The 19,868-nt window shown below is 42.4% G+C and overlaps 1 protein-coding gene across 5 annotated transcripts in view; it reads left to right on the top strand.

The window, feature by feature from the left end:
* Window positions 1-19,868, top strand: part of WDR7 (WD repeat domain 7) — a 115,309-nt gene that overhangs the window by 83,289 nt on the left and 12,152 nt on the right. For 4 of the 5 annotated variants that reach the window (XM_035560005.2, XM_050716417.1, XM_035560012.2 and 1 more), the window contains exon 25: window positions 5,387-5,486. In XM_035560005.2, coding sequence (XP_035415898.1) covers window positions 5,387-5,486 — 100 coding nt within the window. Of the gene's footprint in view, window positions 1-5,386; window positions 5,487-9,034; window positions 9,246-19,868 lie in introns of those variants that run through there. The other variant, XM_035560011.2, reaches the window with a different exon arrangement.

Here is a 19,868-nt window from a genome sequence, read left to right as displayed (position 1 = left end):
AATAAAAGGGGCGAGGCGGGGAACTGACTAACGTGGTGAGAGCAGAAAATAAGGGTTTGGCTTGGAGTGTCTGGGGGCCTAGTCGTGGTGGGTTGTTCCCAGATACCCTGCGCAGCTGGCGTGCGTTGTGGTGGCTTCCGTAAACACCTTTCGGCCAACTGCTGCCCGTTAGTACGCTGAGACCAGGCCAGGAGCAGCCAGTTTGAGGTAGGTGGCAGAAGAAGGTTTCCAGGTGCGCTGAAGACACAAGCTGTCCACACAAGCACCTTGCGCTGCTGTCCTAGAGGCAAGGCCAGTACCCGTGAGATGGTAAGACACAGGCAGTGCCAGATGCCTTCCTGCAGGAGCACCCTGCTTATTCTGACCCGTGACCGTCTGCCAGGCACCCTCCGGGCACGCAGCTTGTGCTCCAGACGCTCAGTGGGCAGTGATGGCTGGCGGCCCCAGCACCGTGGGGGCTCCTGGCCCCGCCGCCTGCCTCGCAGCGCCGTCCCCACCGTCCTCCCCGCGGGCAGAGCCCTGGAGGCCCGGGTGCTGGGCGTCTCTCCCACTGGCAGCACTGGACAATGTGCAGTTTGGGAAGCAGGAACAGAAGCTGAGCTCAGACAACACCTCCTAGGGGATGGGTCTGCCTCCCTGGGCTGCCGGGTCCTGCGGCAGGAAGCAGGACACAAAGGCTGAGTCTCATGCTGGATGCAGGAGATGGAATTTAAATAAAACCTCACCAGATCAGAGGAGCCCGGCTGGTGGCTTTCGAGCTGCCTTGAGGTCTGCTCGGTGTGCAAATTCCCAATCGAGGCAGCAGACAGCCAGTGAAAATAACAAGAGTTAATTGCAGAAGTCACAGGGGCGGAGAAGTGTGGCGGTGGTCCCCTGTGGTCGCATGTCCGCGTGGCCAGAGGGCACCGACAGGCACAAGGGGCTCCCACTGACCTTGGGAGGGAGCTGAGCACCGACAGGCGATCTTGTCGTAGGCAGTTTCTGCTTTACTCTGCAACCGGTACTCTTAATAGTAAAATGGGATTTAAGACATGTGAACATTTACAGCATCCTTAGACTATGATAAATATCCCAGTTACACTATTAAACTAGTACAGCCGATAAATTAAAACATTCATCTCTCAACCATTACATTTTAATTTAATAAGCTATTAAAATATTGAATAGTTTCAAGAAAAGAGCTATTATCCTGTTGACAGATAAGATACTGATAGAGGTAGTCTTCTTTCTTCCTGATACTTTAAAAGGCTTAATTTAGCATATAAATGCAAGGGCAAGTGGAATTAATGCAGAAAATCTCCCTGTTTCTGTTGTACTTTTATAGTTATAAGTTATCTTAAAATTTTCTTAAATTACAAGTAATATTTCCTATTACATGTAGTTATAGCCACAGTAAAAATGATACAGCACCCCACTGATGTGATCATTCAGCCCAATGGAAATTTTCATAAGATTTCAGCAAATCGTTGGATGTCTGGAGAGACTCCAAGTGGAAGCATTTCAACGTAATCCTACTATTAATTCTTTTAATATCCTAATGCTCCTTCTGCTGCACTGCATTACGTGCACACCTGTTGTGACTAAATCACTCAGGTGTCTAAATCGTTTCACTAGGTGTGCAAGTTCTTTTTTCTCATAGCTTTTAATAAAGTATTTCCACGGTGTTCTGCCATGGCAAATACTTGTTTGGTGCCTGTGCTGCATCTTTGAAGTGACGTCCCTGCTTTTAGTGGAACAGTAAAACCCGCAGCTGTGAGCAGCAGTGAGCTGAGTTAAAGCCCCAGATTATCTTTCCTCTCTTTTTTCATCTTCTTTCTTTTACCGTTGTACAAATGGAGCAGTCATGCTGCTAATTGCATGACTCGGTCCTGATGGGTTGTGATGAAGTAAATCCATCACCATGCAGGAGTTTTTATTGCATATGATCGTGGTTTTCCCATAAGTGGTATTTTTTTTATAGAGGATTGTACTACCTCTACTACCTCTGTGCAAACTCATTTCTTACCAAAATAGAAAGTATGTAATGTATATGAAATATTTCTGAATTCCTTTAAAATTTTGAGGGATAATACTGGAGGCGGTAAGATTCTGTTCAACTTTGGCATTTTCCAGATTCGGCAGTTGCATACAGCTGACGGACTCTGCATGGTTGGGCCATGAACTTGTACAGTCTGCTGGCTTAAAGCCTTCTATGTAGCGCTCCAGTCTCACGCAGGAAAATAGATTAAATTTAAAATAACAAATATTGTATATTGCCTTTTTACTAGGGAACAGAGTGAGAACATCAAGGATTAGGCACAAAGCTCTCTACCTTGACTATTTGTAGAACTCAGGAAAGGAGAGTTCGAGGAGCTTGAGTCCATCAGTCAGAGGTGCTGTTGTGGTAATGCTGCAGGGAGCCCGAAGCCTGATTCTGTAGCAGGGAAGGAAAAAAGGATGAAATACACAAATGTATTGAAGAAAGAGGGACTAAATGTTAAAAATACATAATTGCATAAAAGTTTGGAAAAAAAGAACCTAAAATAGCATGACTCTTGCAGCTGGAAACAGGTGCAGCATGCCATTACAGAGGTCTTGGGTCCGTTATTTGCCTCCAGTTCCCTGTTGACATTTTGAAATAGAGTAAGTTTTTCATTGGGTATTTGCAAATTGAGTCTCTGTTGCGTATCTCGTGCATCTGCCGTGGAAAATTGCCCTCACAGCGCTGTTAGGGACAGACGTCAGGCCGGTGCTCAGGCCCACGCAGGAGCACCGTCCGTTTTGCCCCTCTCCGGCGCTCCTGCTGCTGCACGGCCCGTTTTGCTGCCGTCAGTGCGACGCTGTAGGCAGTGGCACTGCGCTGTGGCTACACGCGGGCACGAGTGGGAGAGGCCGGTGAGGGAGACAAGGTCAGCGGGGCAGACGGGACCGTGCTTGTCTTTGTCTTCGTACACACAGTTCTCATTTGGGAAATGCAGGGAGAAGGGTCCCAGTTCCCGCTCATCCTTTAATTTGGAGGATTAGCTGGTACAAGCGACCGCAGCACTGTTAATTTGGTTCCAGCAGAATCCCCCCCAAGTGAAATTGAGCTGTCTTTTGGCTGACTGAAGTTTCTCTGAAGAGCAGTAATGGAGCAGCACTCAGAGCAGGGTTTCCATTAAGATGCCAATGATGGATATGGAGGCACCAGCTAGGCTTGCAAAAATGAATCCGTAGTGTAGTCTAAATATACGCTGGCATATCATTCTCTGCTGAACTCTACCATATAGAGGTTTAGAAAGGGAGGCAAAGGATTAAAACGTTTAAATCAAGGGCGGTTGCAACAATACCGAGCTAACTAAATGATAAAGAGTGAGGCTAAAGAGCTGACAACGGAATGTCAGCCTAAGGAGTAGGGGTTTTATATAAAAGTAAACTCAAAAATGTCTATTTCCTTGAAGCTTTTTTCCACAAATCCTCTGTTGTTACGGAGACTGATGGATTCTTCTCAAAGGAAAATACTGACTCAGCTCTCTGTCTAAAGGGGCATTTAAACGCAGTAAGGAAGAAGAGCTGTATGCTCCCGTATAACAGCAGGTGATACTCTCTTTCTACGTCTGCCGGGGGAGACCAGTGGACTGTGCCCATTCAGAAGCGTAATAGAAATAAAGGGGATATAAAACATTTTACGTAGAAACTTTGTTGTATTCTATTTCACTCGTGATGACAAGTCGTGTGTACTTTTATGTAAGGTTAAATATGAAATAGCCTAACAAATAGCCTCCTCCCTGTTCACCTGAGGCACCGCGTTAACCGTGTAGGTGACTGCAGTTTGGCATGAAATGGTGAAAAACGGGAAAGCTCTCTTATGACAGTCCCACGTGTTATTCTCTGTATAGGACATGCTATAGACCCTGTGGCTACCTGTTTGCCCCCAGCATTATTCTTTTTCTTTCCTGATTTTCGTGACTGGCTCTTCCCTTTCCTGTTCCCTAGCTGCTTACCAACAGCTTTTGATTTTTTTTCTAAGCACTCCTCTTTTTTTTTCTTAATGATAAATAAGAAGATATTGCTGCTGCTATCATTAAGTAACAAACGAATAAGTTGTGTTGCTGCCCTGCCCACCGCGACCGGTCTGGGACTCTGTGCAGGAAATCATGTCTAGCCTACACAGGTTTTGTCTGTGTCTTGCCCCCCCGAGCTGGCGTTGCTCGCTGAGCTGCCGGCTCTTTCACAGCGGGCTCCTTCCCTTTGCCGGCACTGCGAGGAGGGCGTCCCTGGAGCCCAGGAGCGAGGCTGGAAGCCGTGGGCCTGCAGCAGGGGTGTCTGCGGGCCGGGTGGTCCTCGGGCTCCGGGACGACAGGGGTGCAGAAGTGCCTCTGAGCTAGGTCGCCTTGCCCTTTCTCTTGCACGGAACTGAATGATTTTCATTTCCTTGTGTTTGTTTGTTTGTTAACACCGTGTTTCGTGCTGTTTGCCTTCCCGACTGCCATCCCACGCTGCAGAAACAAGTGTATCGTCCCTGTAAGAGAGCAGTTGCTATGGCACTCTGGGAATCCTTAAGAACAGGGAGATGGATCGTTGTAAGATTTGTTGTCTGAAGCCATAAATATGGTCAGCAGCATATTTTTACAGACCGATTCCAGCAAGCTCTGGCAGCCTTTGCTATAGTAAAATTTAACTGAAACATTAAAATTTAAGTGGAAAAGCAATCAACAGTTTTCATGGGTCTGTTCTTCCTTTGAGAAGACAGGCATAGATATTCCCAAATATTTCAACTGGAAGTAAGGATTCTGATTCTCTTGTGTTTCAAGATAGAGAAATTCCTTGAATTTTGCAATTTTTTGTGTTCAGATTGATGGCATACACTCACATCAAACTTTAAGGACTCTCAAGTGCTTCTCAGTTCCCTTTCACCTGAAGAATGTTGTTGGGTTAGAGACAGTTTGATGACTTGTCCTTTTTCTTCCCTTTTTTTTTTTTTTGAGTTTGCATATTTTTCCCTTTGCTTCCTTGAACCTTTCTCGCTTGATTTTCAAAGAAAAATGCTCTGAAATCATTCAGGGTGTCTCACTTAACCCTTTGACATCCAGCATTATTGTTGTGTGGAGCTGTAAACTACGCTTGCACATGGGCGGTCAAGGAACCGGTGATGACTGCATAGATTATTCCCAAACTCAACAGAATTGCTGTAACGCTGTTTAGTAAAAATAAAAAAATAAATCAGATAGGATTCTGCAGTAATGTGCCAAACACCAGTTGGGTTTGTTTGCTAAATGCCACATATGAAAACTGGCAGCTGATGGATTTTGAAATCAAATCTCTGTTCCAGCACTAATGTTAATTACCCAATGGCATTGCAAATTAATTTTAACATCATGCAGGCAGGGCAGATCTCACCTGTTACTTGTTATAATGTTCAATTCAGGTTCTACATGGTCAGCTATTACGAGCGGAGTCACAGAATAGCAGTTGGAGCTCGCCATGGTTCAGTGGCCCTCTACGACATCCGGACTGGGAAATGTCAGGTAAATAAATCATTGTGACTTCCTCCCCATAAAGTGTGGAAGTTATTGAAAGGAAAGAGCAGCAAGCTCTGCATCAGTTGACATGCTGAGCTGCTGGAACATTATGGATAATGCTAAGGGGATCAATAGTTTAATGAAGGACTCAAAGTATATAGAGCCCTACTGTCTTCATTCACTGGAACTGAATGGGTGCCCCAGATGGGTTAATAATGAAAGCCTAAAGTTAGGTGATACCCTTGCTCTGAAATAAATGAAAAATCTGATTTAAGAAGTTAAGCCTTATAGAAGTATACTTATCTACGATAGAAGTCACAAAGAAAATCTACTGGTTATTTCTTCCTAAAAACTCCTCTCTGTGAAATGGCGCAATGCTCCTGACTGAGGTATTTACACTTCTCTGATATTAAATTAGATACGTGTTTTCTTACCCGTCACCTAGGAGAGGATGTACGTGAGGATAACATTGAAATGAGCGCTTTGCTTGAATTTGCTTGGAATTACAAATGTTTAAGTAACAAAGCATTTTCAGAAAAGTTAATTGGTAAGACCCTTTATTATTCCTCATGCTAAGTGATCAACTATTATTCCTCATTGAATTTCAGTAGTCCTTATGTAAAGCTTGGAAAAAATACCTATATTTTAAATCTGCCTTTTTAATTGTTTTTGGTTGTTGGCTGTTTTTTAGTGTTTTGGGGTGGGGTTTTTTGTTTGTTGGTTTGAGGTTTTTTTGATGTAAATGTAATGGTTGGGTGCAAATATGTTTTTTGTTTCTAAACTTGGACTAAATCCTTAGTCCTTATAAAACATGCATTATAGACAAGGTAGCATAGATTTCTTCCTGCTAAATCTGCAGTGTCACTTAGTACTTTGCTGGCAGAACCGTGTGCGTAGGTACACATGGCTGGTTCATTTTCTGTTCTGAAATTTTGATTATTTCCCAAAACCAGTAGCTAACAACGTTGTACATTTTGGCATTTTTTGTTTAGACAGCTGTCTATGGAAGCTGAGCTGGCCAAATTTATTTCATAATAGCTATATAATGCAGGCAAAGAGTATCAGTGGACTGTTCTATCTTGTTTTAGATCATTGTTTGGATCATGATTTATTAATTTAACTACAAAATTACTCCACAAGAACTGCTTTATATTGGTATATCAGATGTCACTGAGCATTTTTGCTGCCTTGCAGTCCTGTCATCAGCACCTGGCCAAGATTATGCCTTGCTGCACACAGCTATCTATATTCCCTTTTCCAAATATACATGTTGCATTACTTTTTCTTCCAGCTGTTCACCAACCAGCATGACAAAGCAGTTAGTTGCTGAACATCTCCTTGTGGCCAGTAAGAGACACTGACCACAATTCCTTTCTGTGTGCATCATTGCACCGAAAATTGAGAGTGCAAAGTCCAGATAAGTCTGTGAAGTCTTGGCATCTCAAACTAACAGCTAATTCCTGATCCTGCTGGAGAGGAGGGAAAAAAAAAGCACAACCATACACTTCCTTACATCTCTCTGTTTTCAGAGCACAAGAAGATTCGTGACAAAGCCCGTTCTTCCATTTAGCAACAGTATTTAACCAGTGCTATCATCCTTGCATTTTTAACTTTGTCTAATTCGTGCTTCATCTACTGAACTGGCTCCAAGGTGAACAGAGGTGTTTGATAGTATGTGGAGTAATTATGAAAGTTCTTTCTTGACAAAGTGAATTCCAGATGGGTCTGTAAAGCATTTTACACAATCTGGTGGTCTACAGTAGTTTTGCAGAAGACCAGAGTTCTTTTAAAATGGATTCTGTGTAATGACCACCAGCTCTTTTGAAGGTGATTGTCTTGATGGTTGCAAGACTTTTATCCAAAGTAGTGTCACTTCCTTGTTAGCTGATGTTCTTTTGTGTTTGGTTCCAGGAACTAACTCCAGATTTCTGCCAGTAAATTGTCTGAATAATTCACTGCCTGAATTTGATGTGTTAGTGAATATTCACAATACTTGTTTTCTTACTTTCTTAGTAAGCTTCCATGTAAGGCATGGAGGGCAGAAGTGGGTATGACAAGAAAATTTGGACAGGATTCTTTGCAGATTTTATTATTCATAAGATCAGAGAAATCTGTTGAGGGCCACATATATTATTAGGGGGCAACGCCATCTATTGGATACAGATATTTCTTATTCCAAATCCAATCGTTTAAGTTATTTCTCACAGCTACAGATTTCAGGCTGCTCAGAAGACATGAGATAAATTTAGGACTGTGTAGAAGAAGATAATGTTGCAAAAAGCTCAAATTTTTTTTTTGTCTTTACAAAAAGTTAAGCTTTTCAAAGTGTTTATCAAAATATTTTAATTGCTTAATATGTTTAAAATGAGCATGACTTAGAGCAGTTACGTGGGAAGTGCCTTTTCAGATCAGGGTCCTGCTGTAAGGCAGAGCAAGAAGTCAGTCAGCAGGCCCCGCACCACAGGGCAGTGTGCTGGATGCCTTGGCCAGCCCCGCTCCTGAGTGCTCTTGCTGGGACCATTTAACTTTCTGTAAAAAAATTTATACCAAAAAATGTTTCTATTGCCCAGGCCACTGTCTATCTTAAGGTCTTTTTTTTTTTTTCTGTTTATAGTGTTTATTGAAAGACCAGAACTACCAGAAGTTACAGGATCAAAAAAAAAAAAAAAAGCTTAATATTCACTATTTATTAAATTTCTTTTTTTCTGAAGCTGTAAAAATAATTTTGTATTTAGTAAATGTGCTGGTGTTTTGAAAGTAAAAGTTTTAAATAGATAAGAGAGTTTTATTAGTTACCCTCATCGTAATTCATATGTAACCCATTTTTAGTCAGGGATAGGAAGAGGTGGGAACAGCCTACTTTTCCCCTGCTTTACACTCATCATTAAGGGTGTACATTAACTGAGCTTAGAGCCGAGATAAGCGCAAGGGGAGAACAAGATACGGGTGGGACCTCCTGGGGACACGAAGGCCTGCTCCTGCTGCAGCAGGCAGGAACGGCTGAAAAAAACTGGGTTTCTTGGCACCCAGTGCTCTGCGTGAAAGTCGGTTCCAGAATAGCGATGGGTTAAAATATCAAGGGTTAGAAATCTGTTCTTTTATTCCCACGCCAGTGTAGGTATGGTTATTTAAGCCTCTGTACCAACATTGACCTTTATCTTAAATAACCATTTCCTCTCCTTGGATTTTGCTCTTCTGTATTTGCAGGCAGCCTTTGTTCTGTAAGGGGAAAAGAACAGAGGGCTTTAAAACTCCATCACCGGAACGTTCTCTCCATTTTTGTTCATTATCCTTAGGCAAAATATTCATTTTTTATTTATTCCAATCTTACTGCTTAGCTTCCCCAAATCTTCTTTCCTTTCTCACCTTTGTGGAAGCACACAAATGCAGAACTTTGAAAAGCCTTTCATTTGAATATTTTTCGAAACGACACCCCACGTTAAGTCTCACATTTTTGGCACGCGCCTGGTATGCCTGTGTGTGAAGAAGAGCTTCCTCTTCTTTTTAGTTTCTTTACTTACTCCTAATACGTTTTGCTGTGTTGTGTTTTCAAGTCCCAGAGGTAACTCCCCTCGGCTCAGGGCGTAGGTTTCAGGTGCCCTTAACACGCGTGGCTCAGGAACCTGAGGGTGGAAGAAGTGAGTCTTGGAGTTCTCCGTCGCACCGAAGACATCCCTTGCTTTCTGCAGCAGTTCCAGCAGGCACCAGCGGCAGCGGCTGCTGCAGAGCGTTCAGCAATAAATAAAATAAAAGCTCGCTGTCGATGAAAAGATTTCAGTTGCAGTTCCAAACTTGGCGTACGCCAGGAGGCCTGTAGGTGGTCCGCTTCTTCGTCAGCCAGGGGCATGCGGCTGATGCCTGGCCTCACTGTAGCCGGTGCTGGGGCTGTCGTTGCCAGCAGCACTGTCAGGATTTCCCCGTCTCCGTGCCGTCGTGCCGCAGTGCTCCATGCCCGGTGCTCGCATGGGGCCTGGTCCTGGTGTGCTGCCTCGGTCCCTCGCCCCCGGGAGCTTCGGGAAGGCTCTTGGAGAGCGGCTGCAGGGCCAGGCCGCGCTGTTTGCATCTGCTCGGCAGTGAATCCAGTACATCACACACATACAAACTCGTACAAAATCCAGCACAGCAGTGAGATGCTTTCCCCACATGTGCTCCTGATCTCGCTGGGAGACCTCTCGCGGCCGTGGGTGCTGCAGGGGCTGAGGTGGGCGCCGTGTCGGGAAGCCCCTCTGCCACCGCGAGCGGGGCCGCGGCACGCGTCTGCTCGCCCCCGCCTGCTGCTGATGTCCGCACTGAATAATTCATGAAAATATAATCCGATAACTTACTGCTGCGCATACTGAAATAGTTACGGTGATGAAAATAAGGCTTAAAAGGTTGTTTTTTCATTTCAGACAGCCATGCTAAAAATAATAATAATAATCGTTGCTTTTAAATCCGGTTGATGGCAAGATCTGAGTAGTGTGGCTTTTTTGTATTACTAAGATTGTCACAGAATTAACACGGTTTATACTTCGTAGAAAATTTTATAGTAATTATCATCAGCAGAACAAACTGCTCTCCTAAATATGTGCTCTCTTAAATGTGGTTATTTTATTTTTTCACGGCAGGTGAAATAGGGCAGGAATTTTATCATCTCCTTGAAGAAAAAAGGCAGGCTTTTTAGCTGTAATAATGGAAAACAGAAGCATTTCATGTTTTTTTTTCCTTCCAGCATGTTTTTATTTTGTTTTCAAGAAAGATGGTTGTACATACCGACTGAGAAATTACATCTAATGATTAATAGAATGATGGATGTCAAGAATCACCTTTTTTAACAAATAATAAATCAACATTTATATATGATAGGGTTTTTTTCCAGAGAAATTTACAATATTAGTATCACTTATTTAACAAAGTGTCAATTATTAATACTACCAGTAAAATGTTGCCTCAAAGCCAGTTATCTGCAATTCAGTATTTTGCGTTTGGTTTGCATCATTGTTATTGCAGACACAGATGCATCTATTAATGTGTGATTTCTGCTTAATAATTTAAAAGATACATTATTAATTATCATACTTCAATTTTTTAAACTGTTCTACATTAAACTCTTATGTTCCAGTATCTATCTTACTCATTTCAGGGGGCTTGGATTTTAGTTTCTTTTTAAGGCGTTGAATTGAAATGAAAATTACAAGCACGTTTTGTTGTAGCATGAGCTTTCCAAATATGTATTTTTCGGGATCTGTTTTTTTCTATAGTTAATATAGAGATTGGTCTCTCTCTCTCCCTCTCTCATTAAATTATTTATTAAACATTATCTGAGCATTACTGTATATTCCCAACGCCTTACATTAGGGCAATACGAAGTTTGAATTAATTTGGTTTTTAGGGTGCCTCGCGGCCCTAGCAGCAGCTTGTTGTGGGGAGCGGAGCCGGGCAGTGTCCTTCCCATGGCTGTATTGATTTGCCCTTCAGCTGTTTGCAGTGCATAGAGAACCCAGGGCCTTGTTGTTGATTATCTACACAATGTCTCGGTGAACATTATTGACCCATTGCCGCTTACTGCCTATGGCTCTTGATTTTTCACACCGTCTCCATGACACTCATAATAAAACATACTATCTTATTGCTACCCAACTCTGGAAGCCAACTGCTCTACCCTTAGAACAACAGCTGCCGTTCTGGAGAGCATTTTATTTTATGTGGGGCAAAGAGTTGTGGCGATTTTAGGATTGTCTTTGTACTCTGTTTCAAGGGGGCCCTGTATCTGGTGGTTGAGCTCCATCCTGCGAGGCAGTCGTTTACTCCCAGAAAAAGCAGCTCGTTTGTTCCTGCATCTGGTATTGCAGATTTCAGAGAGAGGTTATGTGAGGCTGTATCAAAACTGCTTTTGAAATGTTTGAATAATCAAAAAATGCCGGGAGGGTTTAAAAGTATATATTATTACGAAAAGTGAGATGATCTAAAATGTCGGGATTGCTTTTGAAATTTAAAATGCTGACATTAAATGCCAAACTAATTATGACAAATAGAAATATCAATCAGTTCAGCATTTTTGTTTTAGCTACTAAGTTACCTGATTTTTCTAAATTCATTAAATTATGTTTTACTGTAAAATGGCTGTATCTTGGAGGAGATTATGGGGGTAAACATTTGTAGTAATGTCATCTGTTACAATAATATTATTTTACTTTAGATTATTGCTGCTAACTGCCATTATGAGGGGATGTCTTTGATTTTGCATAAATAAAACTACCGAACAATAAAGTATTAAAATGCACTGGGATCTCTGCTGTAAGCTTAAATCAGAGTTGTTTAAAACAGCTAAACTTTGGCATATTTTCAGAAAGAAATATAGTCAATTTTTACTGTTGAATCCATTCAGCATTTTCCCTAGCTGGAGAATTAGTGGGTTTGTGATGAGAATATTTTTAAATCCTTCAAAAACACTTTTTTCTGAGACAGATGATAGGATGTAAAGGATCTAGAGGAGGACCGAAGTTTTTCTCAATCGTGCGGTGTGATGAGCTGCCTTCTGGGGGATGCTGAGCACCCTCGGCACCTAGGGAAGACCCAGCTTCCTTGTAAGAGCAGGTATTTTATTTTTTTTTAATAGTGCCTAGTACCACATCCATCAGTGTGGCATCAGCGGTCTCCAGAGCTGCATTTAGTATTTCAGTGTGTATTCATCACCAGCGATGTCTCTCTCAGGAAAGCAAAGTTGGAAGTGGAGGGAGCTGACTGACGGATGGCTTTTGGGGTGGGAAAGGGGTGAAGCCTGGAAGGGTCCCTGCGATCCCCAGGCCTGGCCTTCTGGATGAGGCAAGGGGCATCTTCAGAGGTCATCTCATCCTGATCTTCAATTTTCCAGTAACAGAAAACCCACCAGCATCATCATAATTTCTTTCAGCAGTTAATTATTTTCATTTTTTAAACTGTATTTTGTTGTTTCTGGATAAATTTTGCTGTAGCTTCAACTTCTCACCAGTTGGTCCTGTTTTACATTTAACTGCTAATTTGCATGAGAGCTTGTTAATTTGTTTTCTACATGTGGGTGCTGTAGGTGGTGATCAGTCATACCGTCGTCCTCGCTGAACCAGAGAGACAGGCCCTTCCTCACCGGGTGCAGTGCTGTGCCCGTTGGGGTCCTGGCCCGGTGGTCCTGCCCGGACCCCCAAAGCCTCGCCGTGTTCTTGCCAAGCTTTTGGGTGGCTCCTGGGTGAGGAAGTGCCCCGACGGGACTCTGGCAGCAGTGCACCAGGTCAGCAGTTTTTCTGTTTGCAGCTGCATTCCAAAGCACATCGATTAACCGGTATCTAACCCAGGTAGCGGCTGACCTGTTCCTTATCTATCGTTCTCATTTCTCACAGAAATGTGTAAAACTGTACCAGATACTTCTCAGAAGTCTTTCCCCGTCGGGGTTTTGACTTTTATAACCAAATGTAAATTTCAGTAAGCTAGCTTGATCCTACCTCTTTTGTGTAAAACTATGCTGTTGACAATGATTATACTATATAAATGTTTCAGTAGTATCAATTTCATATGAAACATTCCTCTCCTTGGGGAGATTTACATCAAGCAGGTAAGCTTTATAGTTAATGTTACAGCTAATAACGCGAGCTTTGCCCTGCTCTGCAACATCCGTGTTTTTCTATCACTTGGAAGCAGCCTGAGGAGTTAATGCTCCAGAGGTAAAATACTGTTATTATTTTTCCTACTGAGGCCAAATGGCCGTTTTTGAGGATGAGCTACGATGCAGTGCAGGCAGACGGGACAGGTGCCTCTCGTGCAAGTGAAGAGGGCAACTGCTTTCCACTGCTGAGGAGCTCTAAACCTCCCTGAGCAGATCGTAAAGGCATAGACTCACAGAATGGTTTGGGTTGGAGGCGACCTTAAAGACCATCCAATTCGAACACCTCCCACCAGACCAGGCTGCTCAAAGCCCCATCCAGCCTGGCCTCGAACACTTCCAGAGATGGGCTGGTTGGCATGGTGGTGGCCAGCGGAGAATTAACCAGGGTGGGATCTTGTGGAGGGCCTTTTCCTGATGCACCTCACGGTGGGCTTGGCTTTGGCAGGGGTCTGGCAGGCAGCCTGCTCCCCCCAGGCAGCCGGCTGGGCTTGCGGTTGCCTATGGGACAGTCGCAGCTCGTTCATGAGTAGGGCTGGGTGAGTGCCAGACGTGTCCCGCGGGACATGCAGTGGTGGCCTGGAGATTTATGACCAATTTTTCAGAAATAATACTGAACGGTATTGCCAGTTCTCACAAAATTTGTTGAAGTTTTATGAAGGCTTTCGAAGTATTTACTTATGCAGCTGTCTAATCAAAATGCCAGACGGCTTTTGCGCTACTTGCTCAGTCTGACCATTAGTAAACTTCCACAGTTTCCCTGAGTGCATTCAGCAGCCAAAAAGGCTGATCAAGGGCTTTTGTTTGCTTTTTGTAGTTGTGTTTGTGTGTGTGTGTGTGTTAAGGTAGTGAATCTAAACACACCAGTAATTTTGTGCTTACAAGGGGTTTGTCTCGTGCAGCTTCTATTTCCCTGCTGTCTCTAAACACTGTTCTGGCCGAGAAAATTTGAAATTGACATTCTTCTTGAAATTCACATTCTGCTTGCTCATGCGAATTTTGACAAATTTCCTCAAATTTCTATTTCTAGAGAAACTGATGGATAGCTAAAAGGGGAAATATATGGCTGAAATCAACTCTACATTTTTCATAGGGAGGTTATATTCAGGTTGGAGATCACTCATGCTGCGCTCAAAACTGAAAATCCCAAAGAAAAACAGTTTACAACCTTATTCTTGGCCTTAATTCTGTTTCGGAAAAAACATTATCATAAGAAAAGGGATGAATAAAAATAACAATTCTAAAAGAAAGGCTGCTAAACAATTAGACTAATTTATGTATATTGTGGGGTTTTTTTACCTTTTTTTTTTTTTCCTTTAACTGTATTATCTCATCACAGTTTTATTCTGGATAATAGGAAGCTACCTAGATTTAAATAGGCAAATATTTGCTGGAAATTATTCAGTCGTTTCTGCGGTTCTGTTCATTGTTATGCAGAGATTGTCCTTTTTAGGCTGACCTTTTATTTGTACAGCTTTAAGACCGAGTGTGGTTCTTGGTTGTTGGAGCACAAGGGTATGTTTATAGCAATCCGTGAAACATGTTCACTGTAGCTCTTTGTCTGCTGACTTGCTCGGTAACAAAAAGATGCTTGATGGTGTGAAGTTGCTATCCACGTAAAGCAAGCTGTTTCAGTGGTGGTTTTTTGAACAGTCAAAGCTTTTAAGTGTATGCAGAGCTTCCTTTAACTGAGTCATAGTTATCAGGTATTGCAAAGGTTAAGCTTTATCAGCTGCACAAAAAAAGGTTGAGGTTTCATCAAAAACTTCCATCCTCACAACCTGTCGACCACAATTTGATGATGATTATTGATTATTTCACAGCCTTTCACTCACTCTGGCACTGCGGCCAGCCTTGATATACAGATAGGGCTTCAGTCCAGCTAAAATAAGACTCCATCTTGATAATGGACTGAGATGAGATACTGTTATTTGATAAAGATAATTGATGTTTCACAGTGAATTGGAAAACAGTTCTGAGTGCACCAGATCTGTGGCTGCTCCATCTGCGAATGTGGCCCTTGTTTACAAAACATAGCAAAAGACATACAGTTAGACCACTCAGTGACAGTGGGAGTGCACAAAACGCAGCATTTTAGGGTGGGTGGCAATTTCCAGCCAAAAATAAAACACTTAAAATAAGAAGCCCGATTTGTAATTTTGCAGTCAGGATGAAGTTTCTTGAACATGTATGTAGCCTACTTCTGATGAGACAGCCTGGAAATCTTGTTCCTTCTGCTTGGGATGTACTTGGTAATTTATTTCAGGTGAGCTAATATCCTAAAGTCGTCCTTTTTTAATATATGTACGTGACATTTGAATTAGGCAAAATGCTACATGAAGAAGATGAAATTTGTCAAGGGAAAATAAGGCATAGTATACGTCTAGATTTCTTCATTCTCCTCAAGTTTTAGCTCCCTAATTTAAAACATAATGCGTGCTTATGGTCTTCCATAGATGCCTTTGTTGACTGCACATTCTCAGGCTCTGGTTTTGAATTGATTAAGGTATCACTCGTTGCAAGTTCTGTTCACCAAGTTCTTTTAGTCCTATTATAACCTTTGTAACCTCTAATTAAGCAATAGGAGATGGCAGGGAGTGGGGTTATCATGAGATAATGACACCCCAAGTGTGTTATGTGGCACAAGGTTCATCTGTGTGCTGCTAATCCTCTGGGGGAGTGATTATCTAATGATAAACGTACCACATTGCAGCTCATTGATACCGCGGCACTGCGCTCATGCCGCTGTCGTCCTGACTGAATTACACTTCCCATTCCAAACGTCATTTTTTTCCATTGATTTTACAAACTGACAATTTTGAGGTTTTCTGAAGTGACTTACATACTGTGCAAAGTCATGACCCTGGAGTCATACTTTTTTTTTTTTTTAATATATTTATGAAGAATATGAAAAAAAAGCATGGTATTTTTTGGTAGACTAAGAGCAGTCTCAGCAGGTTGGATGCAATTAAAAACAAAGTTATCATCAGCATGCAACTGCAATTCAACTTTTTCTTTAGAAGTGCATTAATATAGAAAAGAATGATACTGTGTTCCTTTTTTTCCCCAAATTGAACACTAAATCAGCGTTAACATACTGTAGAGATATATTTCAAGTAACTAGATTTTAGGATACGCGATTGTTATTGACTTTGGAATGATGGGAAATTATTAACGTCTGGAAGTTGCTTAATAATATTTTGCTCTTTGGAGTCTCTATCGCTATTTCATAGCCAAAGCAGACTTAGAGTCACTATTCATTAATTACAGTCATGATAACTCATAAGTATTAACTCACCTGCGTTCTTACTTTGGAGGCTTTTCTTTTCCTCCCTATGCAGGTAAGCAGCAGGCATTTCATCTAGTTTGTGTAAGGTACCTGCCACAGAAGGGTTCGTGCTATCATTCGTGAGACTTGTGAGAACGTTTCTGTCCTTGACTGTAGGTGGAATCCAGAAACTTGGGGTCAATGTAATTAATTATCTCTGTTTAAAGGTGCCAGGTAAATTCTTGCTGGGCAACAGAGAGCAGTCCAAAATCCCCCAATTAACTCATACACACAACCTATTTGGTTATGTTTCTTTTCATTTAAAAACCTAATTCTTAGCGGGGAGGGTGGAGAGGATGTAACTGTGTAACAGTGAATGCTGTTCATTGTGCGCTCTTCCTTCTGGTGTGGGGAAGCACAGGAGCGGAGAGGGAGCACATTTCCAGCTGGTCTGTTGCAGTGATGGTGGCTGTATATTTTGATGTGTGATTTCTGAAAACTTTGCTACCGTAAAGAAACCTTCTGAGACCGAGGTCGTTGCTCACTGGTCCGGTGAGGCTTACGTTGAGGCGTTCACGGTCCGGGCACTGGCTGGTGCTTGTGGCCAGCTGTGTTACCCATGAACGGAGAGGGGTTTGGGAAAATGTGTGCAGGGAAAAGCACACATTACAGGCAAAAAAACTGTAAAGTAGTCTATTTTCATTGATTAAATCTTGGTTTCCCTTATAAATATTTACAATTGTATTTATAGAGATACTTGTAATTAATCATCACAGGCTGGTGTTGAAGTGAGCCCTGCTTAGTGTAACCCAGCTACAGACCTGCAGCAGATGCATAAAGGGCTGGCCATGAAAACAAACAGTTCGTGTCGCCGCGTACGATCTCGTTCTGTAGGTCTCCCTTCTCTGTCCGGCCAGGCAGCCCTCTGCAGCCACTCCAGCTGTGCCCCCGCAGGGCCGAGCCACGGGCAGGGGTCCCCGTGGGACACGGAGCTGGGAGAACCCCCCCAGGCAGAGCTGCAGCATCCCTGGCAGGTCTGCGGGGGATGCAGATGGGAGCTTGTGTGCGTGAGAGCCGGGTCTCTTACAACGGGAGGTTAAAGGGAAGCCTGAGTTCTGCTTCGGTTTGTTTCAAAGCAAAAGCTGTTTCTGAACGTCGGCTGGAATCGATGCTGTTTGGTCTGGGTGCTCCATTTGGCTCACTGCAGAATTAAAGTCATGGCTTCGACAGTCAGAGCAGTAATTGAATTGCGCATAATATTGTTTTATTTCGGTACCTGGAGGCCTTTGCAATTTTTTAATTCTTATACGAGGCAGAAAATTGTTTAATATTATATTTGGAATGAATAGTTGCTGATGTCTAGTGGCTCGCTTTAGCTAAGTCTGCTTGGTAAATAAAAGGCAGTGTTCTGAATTGCAGTATTTTGTAGGTAGAAAAGGAAAGATAGCCATCCTGTAATCTGAACATGTACGTGCATTTACTGACACGCTCACGCTGACAAGTTCAGATGAGCCTGGAAAACTTGTTAGTAGGAACACACATTCTCAAATTGCAGATAAAAGATAATTACTGAGTATAGCCTTTTAATTTTACAGGCCAAAACCCTTTTCTGACTGGAGGCAGGAAGGGGAGGGAATGAAAGCCGTCAGGCTGCGGAGCAGATTCCATTGTGCTGTTCCTCAGGCACGTAGCACGTGTGCTCATAGTGCCGTGTACCTGGGCTCTGAAAATACGCTCGTGTGCCCTGTCATTGGTACGATTAGCCACGTTAATGTGGAAGGGCGACTGGGAGTGCTTGACGTTTGGTTTAGTTTATAATCTGACTCACAAAAGCAGTAGCAAGGTTCACAAGGGAAAATCCATAGTAATGTAATACCAGGTAGTAATAAGTGCACTGCTGGCAAGTGGGGCAGAAATTTAAGGGGACATGCTTCAACTACAGCGGGACTTAAACGTACTTACATTTTCACGTCCTCGTTGGTACAGCTGGCTTTTTAAAATGCAAGCCGTGCTCTTTTGTTCCTCTTACGTTTTATTTCCAGCATCAGAGAGCATTGCAGAAGAAGGAAACCGTCATGCTATCCTGTGTATTACAGACACATTTTCCCCATAGGCTGCAGTAGTTTTACCCTGAGCTGATCTTTCTAAACCTGCCTAATAGGAGAGTTGAGGGATTTTATTCATTTTCATTATGACAGGAGATGGTCTTAGCCTATTAACAGCAAATCCAGCTACCTGAGGGATGCGATAACAAAATAAACATTTTTTTTCAAGTTTCTCAAATGTCTTTTAAAAATAGTGTTTAATTATGCCTAGGTGGTTAGGCTGGTGGTAATTTAGCGGTATATTTTATGAGAACAGACTGTGCTGATACTCTTCTGTATGGGAAGCTGGTGAAGGTTTATCCAAGGCATGAATTTACAGCACACTAACTCCACTGCATTAACTCTCCACTTGGATATTGTTGATCTGCACCAAGTTGCCTCTGTGCGTCACAGATAAATCTACTTTGCACATATAAATATATTCATTAAGCTACAAGTAAAAAATGCAAACTGAGAGTCCTCACATTACAGCCTAGTAAGTGCACCATAAATTCATGCCGTAACTCCACTCTAACTTTGTAGCTTTGTAGCCAGGCAAAGTAATGAGGCCTCAGGAATCACAGAATTTGCTTTTTTAGGTCATGGCGATCAGCAATACTAATTTTTTAAGAGTCTTTTTTGTGTCTTTCTATACTCTTTTCTAGTTGATTTGGAGACTGATTTAAAGGAGCTTGCATATTTTGCCTTTGGAGACATATGAAGTTTACAAATACAGGAACATCTTGTTGGGAGAGGAAAGGCAGGGATAGACATCAAGTGAGGACTGTAAATCCAGGAGCAGAAATCAGGAGTGCTTTCAAATAATCAAAGTTAGTAAAAATTAAATAAGAAATTGATGCAACACCAGCTTTCTGCTTAACTCCAGTGCCTCAGCTGTTGGGTTCCAAAGTGGGGAGCTGACAATGTAATCAATTCCACTAAGGATTTTTTTTCCTTTTTGAAGTGATACAATTCAGTGTACAAGAGTCAAATAGACTGGAAAAAGATGCTAAACTTACCAACCAGCCTCTGAGGCCACAAACCCCACGCTGAGTATACAGATTTGTTACAGTACTGAGTTAGTTGCATCTCTAGAAGCTGCGGCAGAAGAAAAGTGTGCATACAAATTTAACACTGAAATCTGTAAAGAAAATAAGGTTTCTAAATTTATATCTAGTTTAGCCGTTCCATCCTACTCAGACATTAAACGTCTGAAGGCTGAAGTCAGCCACAGCTCAGTCCCATCAGCAGCAACTTTTGTAAACAATACACATGGTATGAAGGTCTCATCCTAGCCTGGGACGTAAGCAAATTTTAATCTGTCCACCCCGGCCTAATGTGTTTTCTTTCTGCCTTCTGATTTTGCATGACCACAACAGTCATGCTTGAAAACAAAGATATCCCTTATACTGTAATTCTCTCGA

Source organism: Cygnus atratus, chromosome Z (genome assembly GCF_013377495.2).
Source record: "Cygnus atratus isolate AKBS03 ecotype Queensland, Australia chromosome Z, CAtr_DNAZoo_HiC_assembly, whole genome shotgun sequence".
Classification (NCBI taxonomy): Eukaryota; Metazoa; Chordata; class Aves; order Anseriformes; family Anatidae; genus Cygnus; species Cygnus atratus.
This window is presented reverse-complemented; position numbering and strand designations above follow the sequence as displayed.